Source organism: Mus pahari, chromosome 16 (genome assembly GCF_900095145.1).
Source record: "Mus pahari chromosome 16, PAHARI_EIJ_v1.1, whole genome shotgun sequence".
NCBI classification, from domain to species: domain Eukaryota; kingdom Metazoa; phylum Chordata; class Mammalia; order Rodentia; family Muridae; genus Mus; species Mus pahari.
In genome coordinates this window covers 42,976,142-42,985,815 of record NC_034605.1, presented here as the reverse complement: position 1 = coordinate 42,985,815, position 9,674 = coordinate 42,976,142, and the positions used below count along the sequence as shown (strand labels likewise).

General features: G+C 37.1%; 1 protein-coding gene across 1 annotated transcript in view; it reads left to right on the top strand.

Annotated features, from left to right (window-relative positions):
- The window catches only part of Ofcc1 (orofacial cleft 1 candidate 1), a 278,420-nt gene extending 269,245 nt beyond the window's left edge, over positions 1-9,175 (top strand). Inside the window, exons 18-19 of the mRNA XM_021215991.1 lie at positions 6,953-7,094; positions 9,141-9,175. Of these exons, the coding sequence (XP_021071650.1) occupies positions 6,953-7,094; positions 9,141-9,151 (153 nt within the window). The 3' untranslated portion in view covers positions 9,152-9,175. The remainder of the gene's footprint in view (positions 1-6,952; positions 7,095-9,140) is intronic.
- The last annotated feature ends 499 nt before the right edge of the window (positions 9,176-9,674 follow it).

Sequence of the window (9,674 nt, the reverse complement as noted above, 5' to 3'; positions counted from 1 at the left end):
GGGGTGGGGTGGGGTGGGAGGGCTTGCATGACAGAGAGGCGAAAATGGTTTTAGCTAGGAAAAGCCATCACTAAGAAAATTCAGGAATGCGGGGGTCTGTAGACAACATTCCTGAAGCTGAAGAAAATTGTTGGCATTTTGCATTTTCAGGAAGAAAATTGCCCCATTAGCTTCTCCTTTTGTTGAAAGACATTGCTAGGGAAAATGGGGGGTGGGTGGGAGGGAGCTGCTCTTGTGTTTCCTATTCTGCGTAGCTCTAGGTGGCCCTGAAGATTATTATATGACAATAAAGTTAAACAAAAGTAGAAAAAAGAAGAATTTTCCACCCCTCAAATTTAGAGCCTTTGACCTTTTGTGTGCAACACCTGTACAGGAAGACACAGCGTGTCTTTTGAGCACCTTGTGTTTTCGCGACAATACTGACAATACAGGCTGAAAGAAAATCTTGGTGGCAGATGGTAGTGGCTTTGAATAATATGTTGCTATGAATGTCAACTGTACTAATATCCTGTATTGCTGGATTCCAGATTCAAACTTAATAATTACAATGTCTATTGATTTTTTTTTTTTTTTGAAAAAACAAAAAGGTCCTTAATGTATTTTTGCTTTTTCCTTTCCGGAAGACAGATTATCTACTTTAAATAAGCTGTAAAGTGTTGTCATTTGGCTCTAAAACTTAAGCATCCTATGACCAAGATATTAAAGAATAGACTATAAGAACTAAATAGAATGCAGTTAACAGGTGAGTATTAGAATATAATGCTTCTCTTGAGATACTGTCCTGACAGACCAGAATGAAAAGTCTTAGGCAGATATATTTTACCCATTATTTAGATAAATATAAATTCAATGCTCCTCAGAATAGAACCTGGGAAACCTGCTACCTGCGTATGCCTATCAAAATAGTGCTTTTGTTTCTCCCAATGACTGAGTCGGGATAACTTGCTGGTCTTGCCTTGTCTTCTACAAGATGCCAAGACAGCCCTCACTTCAGACTTGGCACACCCTTTCTGGTATATTTTTTATATGTGTTGGTAACACTGGGAAAACGATACAGGTTTATTTTTGTGCATGATTTAAAGGCATCCCTTAGTCTGCACATACCTTTTAAGTGCTGCAGTATTTATTTTAAAAAACTGTTTCAATTATCTGGTAAAATTACTTCTATGGGCCAGGTTGTCCTTACTATAGCTATGCATACTAAGAAAAGCATGAAGATTATTTTGATTCTGTTTACTGTGTATGAATTTGGACTTGTGGTGTCTAGAATGATTTTTAATATGCAGCTGAATTTTCACAAATAGCTGGTATTGCTCAACCCTATATTGTGTCCTCTGCTTTGTTTGTATTCGTATTTTTGGGCAATCAGTCTTCAGAAATTCCTGTAACTTATAAATTCTACACTTTTAATTTATGCACATAAGAAAAATAATTCAAACTTAGTAAAAAAATACTACTGACTGCATAATAAGCACAATATTAGATTTCTTTTGAATTTCCAAGGCATGCAAAATTATAAAATCTAGAGTAAATGACTGTTCTATTACTTTATTCATGTCTACCAAAAATACAGATGTATGCTTAATATATTGAAAAGGAAAACTTATCTGGATTCTAAATTTTAAGAATTAGTTTAACAGGCATATTAAAACGGCTTTGAAACAGTCCAAAAGTAGCCTTAGTATGAGAATTAAAATATGGGGTTAAATGTTTAAAGTAAACACTATACAGGTGAGAACCTAAATCTGTAGTACACAATTTAAAAATATTAAATGTTACAAGTTGATTAAAGCACATTCTTTTTAAAATCTGTTTATTTTTCCCCACACTGGACTGGATCTTGAAAAAAAAAATATTCAGGATAACAAAAGGAAAAAAGTATACACTTCTATTAAATTACCAATCTTAATTTATTAAACTACTAGAGAAATCTTTGTAATATTATAAGTAAACTTGAAATTCATAAGTAAGAAGTTTACTGTTTAAAAATGAGTGTTTTCAGAATATGCAGTTTTTAATCTTCCTCCACTTGACAAGGTTGCCTGATACAAACTTCTTGAAGGATCAAAAAATGCATTTCTGAATACAGGCAAAAATACAGCCTCAAATAAAATTATATCTTCTTATATTTGTATGTAAAGGTATTATCCAAGATTTTTATGCATTTTGCAATTGTGCCAATATTAAACTAAGAACTAGCTACAGACATATCATTTCTCTTTAAGGATTAATAAATATTAGTTCCTTGATCTTCCCTGACAAGACAGATTTTTCCGTAATTGTCTGAAATAATTATTTAATGACAATATAAGACCACATAAAAAGCGTTCCATGAAAAAAAATTCTCAGTTGCTTTGCCTCAGTTGGCTTTATGAGCATATCTTCTGAATTATATTTAGCATTACTTATGGTTCCCAAACAGTGATATAAAATCATATAAGTTTATTTTATGCACAAAATCACATCCAGTATGCCGAGTGACACTTAAAAGGAATGAAATAGTCACAGTGGCTTATTTTCTGAAGCAATCTTGACACTAATGCTGAATTACAACATGGAAGCATCTAGCGCTTTTACCTTTATGAGAAAAGGCTTTTTACATATTTAACATAATCACGAGGAAAATAAACTAGAATTATGTATAAAGATATGTACAGTGTAACCAAGGGGCATTTATATTCCCCTGTAGAATACTTACAATGATTTTATTGCTATTTTGTGTCATTTTCTAAAGGATTTAAATACAGCCAGTAAACAAACTAGACTTTAGATTTAAAGTGACAGCTGCTCCTTCAGAAGCAATATTCAGATATTTAATCTTAAGAACCTTGAATATTTCCCAACCAAGGAGAGTGTACTTTTGCAAAAAAAAAAAAGGACTGTGGCTTTTAATTTTGGCAGCTTGTGATGGTTGGCCGAGGCACCTCTACCACGAGCCACCTCTGCCCACCTCAGAGAGTGAGGGGAACAAGTGTGTCCTCTGCTGGGACACTTGAGTGCTTTACTTCATCACAATGCAAGCATTCTTCTTCTAAATTAACGATTCCACCTATAACATAGAGAGTATCAGCTTATTTCCAGATCTGCAGATTGATGATTTAGCCTAATTTGAACATACTCTTTGAACTACTTAGTGGCAAGTACCTGCTAATTTCCGGCTTGTAGAACCATCAGTAATTTACCTGCGCTTCCAAACACTACCATTTTCCTATAGACAGTGAACTGGGTTTGGGAATACAGAAGTCCCATATTCAGTAGAAAAATGAAATTGAAATTCATGTGCAGAATACCTTTTCTATTTAATTCTTGCTTCTTGCCTATTATGATTATAACGTCTTTTGATGCTTTACTAGTTTCACATGTTTTGGGCATTTTTGAAATAACCCATCCCAAGAACTCCATCATAAATAATGCCAACTTTGTTTTTCCAGTTCAGATTTGGGGATATGCCTACTCCTACCAGGAAGCACTTAGCTAACTCCCTCCAAAAGAGTGTTTAGTCAGTAATTCCTTAAGACATGCAGACACTTCTTTTTACCAAGGAGAACCAGTCCTGCTTTGAGCAAGAGACAGAAGGAGAAGGAGTTTGAGTGGAGTGGACTGACATGCTGTCCCCATTGAACAATAGTTCTGTGTGTCTGTAAGAGCCCTCGGACACTGCCTGGTGGTCCTGAGGAGGTATCTGTGACTGGATTTTGTTAGTTCACCATCATAAGCATTAACAGCAGACGGCAGAATCCCAAGTCCATTGCTCTTGAGGCTTTAGCTTCAGTCACATTGTAGATCGGAATAAGATTTCCTCTGGAAAGGTTAATTCTGAAATATTTTTGTAATATTTTGCGGCTTTTACTTTTATCGGTGAGTAGAATGTAAGGATCTGTTCTTTGTGATTTTTCACTAGTGACCCACATTATTTTGAAAAGGTGTATCCTAAACGTAGATTTACTGGGTCAAAGAATACGAAATGCATAGATGTTCATGTGCATGATGTATATGCACCTATATGCATACCTACCTAACAGAAATATGAGCACACAGAACCAAAACTGCAGAGAAGGAAACAGCCACCCATCATTTTGTTCTTCTTGGTGAATTGTTTGGTTTTGCTTTTTTATACATCCACAGAAACTATACTCTCTGTAACTCAGTCAGATTACACTGTTTGAAATACAAACTATCATGGTATTACACCCCATGGTGACCCACCCCATTTTGCCTTTGAAAGATGCTCCCTGATTTGATGGACCCTGCCTTTTTTTTTTTTTTATTTCTCCTGATTTTTAAAGTGTTATGTATAATGTGTTTTTTTCTGGAGACTTTTTTTTTTTTCTATCAGTCTACAGAATCCATTAAGGAATACATGGAACTATAGCATTTGTAACATCTTTTTGACCAGGACATTTGAGTGAAATAAATAACTGTAGAGATGGATACAAATTAAAAAGCAGACAAAGATCTCTCTGTGGTCACATTGCAGTTAATGGGAAACAAAGTGTCTTTAGGCTGAGCCAGTCCTGAAGTGACACCAAAATGTTTCTTTAGCAGGTGTGAAATGACACCAAAACGTTTCCTGGCTAGTTACATTTTTATTCTCTCTTTCTTAAACCTGGCACCTAGTATCTCCCATGTGCACGTCCAGCACTTTATATAAATTTGTTTTGGTACTTTACCTGGCAGCTGTAACAAGGGCTATCAGAACATTTGTAACTGTCAGAGCCAATTAGAAGAATGTGGATAACTCAAAATCTACAGTTGCTGGTCTAGGACCCCAAGTAGGAATTATCCAGATAGGAGCCAGGGTTCTTAAACCTGCAGCAAATAATATCTCTGCCACCATCACTTCCTTCCATCCTTCCTAATGCTGTGACCCCATGTGTGTGGGCACATGTACTTGGAGACCAGTGTTGAAGTACAGTATCTTCTCTAGCTTCTCTTTTTATAGACTGAAGCAGGGTTTCTCACTTGAGCCCAGAGCTTGCCAATTTAGCTAGTCTATCTAGTCACCTTGTTCCAGGGAAGACCTATCTTTGTCGTACCAAGTGTTGGGATTACAGGCAGACACGCATGCACATCACACACATATGCACATGTAACTTAAAGGAAACTGTCCTTTACTCTCTGTGAGGTAAGGGCTGTGACTTATACCACAGGATTAGAAAAATCACAGGTGCCAGGCAGTGGTGGTGCATGCCTTTGATCCCGGCACTTGGGAGGCAGAGGCAGGTGAATCTCTGAGTTCAAGATTAACTGGTCTACAAAGTAAATTCTAGGACAACTATGTTTCGAAAAACCAACCAATTGACCAATCAATCAATCAATCAATCAAATAAATAAATAGATAAATAAATAAATAAACAAACAAACAAATAAAAAAGTTGGTAGGCAGTGAAGGGAAAGGGTTTAATTTCAGGTAGCTGTAGATCACTTATACTGTGAGAGGGCTGAACAAGAGAGATTACATAAAACAGGAAAATCAGGGAAAGGGCCAAATATCCAATCTATATCTCTTTAGTCATGAAAGAATTTATTAAGTTAAATAAAAGTGGAACTGCTCTAGCTGCTTGATGGATTAGCAGAATCTGAATGCCAAAGTCAAATACCTTCTCTTTTTAAACTGTTCTGGCTGAAAATATTTTCTCTGTGTGCTACGTCATCCCATCTTTTCTCCTTCCTAAGGCTTACTCTAAGAAGTAAAATTTCTCTTCCTGGTATTTCAATCACCCTACCTCCCATTTGCCTACCCTGGAAAGAAGCATAATGACTGGATATCTGCATGATTCATGAGCTCATTAGAGGATAGAAGAGTTATTCTAGAGAGAGAAAATAGTTCCTGCTACCAAAGAAGAGCTTGTCTGATAAACAGATGTCCTCATTGCTATCCAGAGAAATGCATTTAATTTGCCAAGTTGATCCATAGTTGTGGCTCCCTGCCTTGCTCCGACAGACCAGCTTTTCATAAAGTGGTCAACTTTGGGGGAATATAAGCTTTCAGCACAATGCTTGGAAGTACAAGATACAGTCAAAATGCAGGATACACACGAAGTCAGAGACCTTGGTGATTATGATAGACAGTCAAGGAGTATATTCAAACTGGGTATATGGGAGTTCTGTTGAAGGATCAGTCAGTCTTGTGTCTACAAAAATATCTCCAAGGACAACTTCCCTCCCACAGGAATATTAACCTCTGTTCCTTAGAGGAGTATGTGTGTGTGTGTGTGTGTGTGTGTGTGTGTGTGTGTGTGTGTGTGTGTAATTATATATAATTACATTTCACCAAAGAAAATTCTGATTTTTAAAATTATTGTTCCCTGAGACACAGTCTCACTGTGTAGAACATACTCTCCTTCAACTCCCATCATCCTGATCCTGAGTGCTAGACTACAGACATGTGCCATGATACCCATCCTTAGAAAAGATATTAAAGGCCAAAGATGGGAGCTTAGGTTTGGCTGTGTGTGTGTGTGTGTGTGTGTGTGTGTGTGTGTGTGTGTATGCATGTTTATATATGCACTGTGTGCATGCAATGTCCATGAGTGCCAGAAGAGGGCATCAGATTCCCTCAAACTATATCCATCATTATATGTGGATACTTGAAACAGAACTCGGATTTTTCTGCAAGAAAAAGTACGCTTAACCATTGAGCTAATTCCCTAGCCCTCAAGACTGTTTTTGGTTTGGATGTATACAGTTTTGGTTTCAGAAGATTAGAAAATTCACTCTTTATATCTACACTGCCTGTTTCCTGTTTTGCTATATTCTTTGTAGGGCCATTATAATAAAATTCTTTCAAAGGTTAGAAATGTACTGGACTATGAAATCTAAACCATAAGCTTGTGATTAGGACAACAGTGTCCTTTTAGGGTTTTCCACGCTTCAAGAGATAATGGAAGAAGTAGATAGTACCCTTTATCATTCTATTGAAGTATTTATTCATCTTATCAACATCCTTTAGGTGTTTGGTGATATCAGTGCCTTGAGGTTTGTCCCCAGTGAAGTGATCACCGCTATTGAGGAGCACATAAGAGAAATGGACACTGTGCAGAGAGAAACCTTTGCTTCTTCCCAAGAGAAAGAAGTCTCTGTGAACATAAAAGGTATTTTTCTCTATTGATTGAGCATTGGGTCATCACTATCTGTGATTATGCTCACCCAGAAGGAACCCTGAGTCTCTTATTTCCACAGTTTCCCATTGAGGGAGTGAAGTTCAACTTTCTTTCCCATACCAGTGTCTTCTGGTGCACACTCCTTAAGAGTAGACCATGGATGGTGGTTGCTGACACAGAAGGAGGTGCTAAGCTCTGAGCTTCAAGGAGAGATGGGGTGACATTGTTAGCATACTTGGAAATGGCTTTTGTTTTTCTTTGGTGTTTCCATTTTCTTGTTTTTCATGTAGTCAGAATAAGGGAAGTATCTATAAGATGTTGATTAAGCATGCCTATAAAGTCCCTCTCCTTGAATTTTTTTCACTGAAAAAAAAATTTCAGCTGAAAAATTTGACACATTTTTTCATGAAAGGAACTTTAAAGGGGGAAATTAAATATCAACAACAAATATTCCAAGTCTCATAAATGAGTTGACCTGAATAGTTAATATTTTATTTTCTAGGACAACTGCAACCATGCCCCATGATTGACTTGGATTGGGGCTTTTGCAATTTCCTTCAACTCTCAAAATTGATCAAACAGCACCCTTCCTTTTTATTCTGTGTAAATCTCTTTTCTTCTTCCTGTATTGTTTTCTCATTTTCTATTTCAACTGAAGGTTTGGACTTGGGTTTATTATCACATGAATAGTGATCTACCCAAAGGTTCATAGATCATAATAACCTTATACTATTAAGAATCCTTGACTTCTTCACATAGTAATGAGTACAGTGGGCATCTAGCCCTGTGCTCTTCCTTGGCATCTATAAGGAAGGCTGAGAAATTAAAAGTACGTCTTCCAAATAGAAGACAATGCCATTTACACAGGTCAAGATTGATACTTACAGTGAGAAACCGTGCATATGTATCTGATTCTGCTGGGTTTTTTTTTTTTTTTCAGTCCCTGTACCAGTTATTGTCTAACTAGCGTGCCAACATTATTCTCACATAAGAAACTTACAGTAAGGATTACACTTAGCACTCCCTCTGTTGTCAAGCCCATATACACTGCAATTCTTAGACTCAGTGGCTATGACTGAAGGCTAGCTAACACATGTTCATACCTCTGTCAATTTATCTTATCTATGTAGAAACTAGGAGATATTCTTCGTACTGCACAGAAGCTAATAAATACTCACTTAAATGTAGTTGAAATCGTTGTATCTGCTCTTTGTAGGCAAGTGGATTCTTCTTGCAGAAACTTACATATCCTTGCCTGTCATTGACCTCCTCACTCTCTTCTGCTACTACAACTATCCCTACTGATATCCCTGACTAACCAGATGTGCACACCCACAGTGACATGACAGATGTGTATACAGACCTCAAACATTTACTCCTCCTATGAGCACATGCACTGCCTCAAACAGAACTTTTTCAATTGTATCCTTCTATTAACAGAAACTAGAATGGGGGAGGGGTGAAATGCAGAGGCTCAATAGAGATTTTCTGCTTGAAAGAGATGTGAGGAAGTTAGCAGGGTGAGGCTGGATCCCGGACTTTTTGGGGTATGTAGAAGGTGAGACCAGCCCCCATATGATCTAGACATGCTAAATTAAATCGTGTGGTGAAGACTTATCTGAACAAAATAATCCGAGCAGAAAGACATTTATATGTATGTAGACGTTTGCATCTGCAGCTGTATTTCATTTAATTATTAGGTCAAGGTGATGAGTCAAATTCAGTTTTAATGACACCATGGCATCTTCACACTGAACATCCACTGATTTAACTTAGTTAAAATTCTGTTGGCCTGACATTTCTGTTTGAGAAGGTTTCACTAAAATTTAAACCCAGTGAGAGCAAGGGCAATTCTCTGCTTTATTTGCTGCTACACTCGGTTAGTAATAGTGCATTGTATTGGATGAAAAGACAAACAGATGCTTCAAACTTCACTTATTTGTATTCTTAATGAACTTTAAGACGGTGACCTAAATGAATAGAAGATATCAGCAATCAATCGATTTTTACTTCTTTCCCCTTTTCTGTTTCTTTTAGCAGATCATTAACTCAAGTGGAAAAATGAACATAATTAAGGACCACAGTTTCTGCCCTCCGAGGGGCACTGGGAACATACTTTTCCTTAAGCTACAGCGTCGCCTAATGCATTGCTGGAAAGTGTGGGTTTTGTTATTTTCAAATGGTAGTCTGTAGAATAGTTTGCTTCTGTTGTTTCTCTATTTTGCTTCCCTTACCTCTACACAAATGTTACTGAACATTCAGGAGGAGATACTATGTTCAGCCTTTGCATTTGCTGATGCTATGTTTATATAGGTCTGTGGTAAAGATTCACGCAGGTGCCTCTCTCAAGTTCTCCCTTCTTATTAAAAAGAACATTTCTGATGCTCGTGAGCACTGTGTCATGCAACAGAGTAATGACCTAAGGATCTGATGCTGTCAACGTCAACATCGCAGCTAAGCAGTACATTTGCATGGGTATTGAAAGAATCCACTTAATTGTTTTTTTTTACTTGCTGAGGATGTTGGTGTTCCGTCCGGTTCACAAGGAAAAGAGAGGAGAAGGATGGGAGC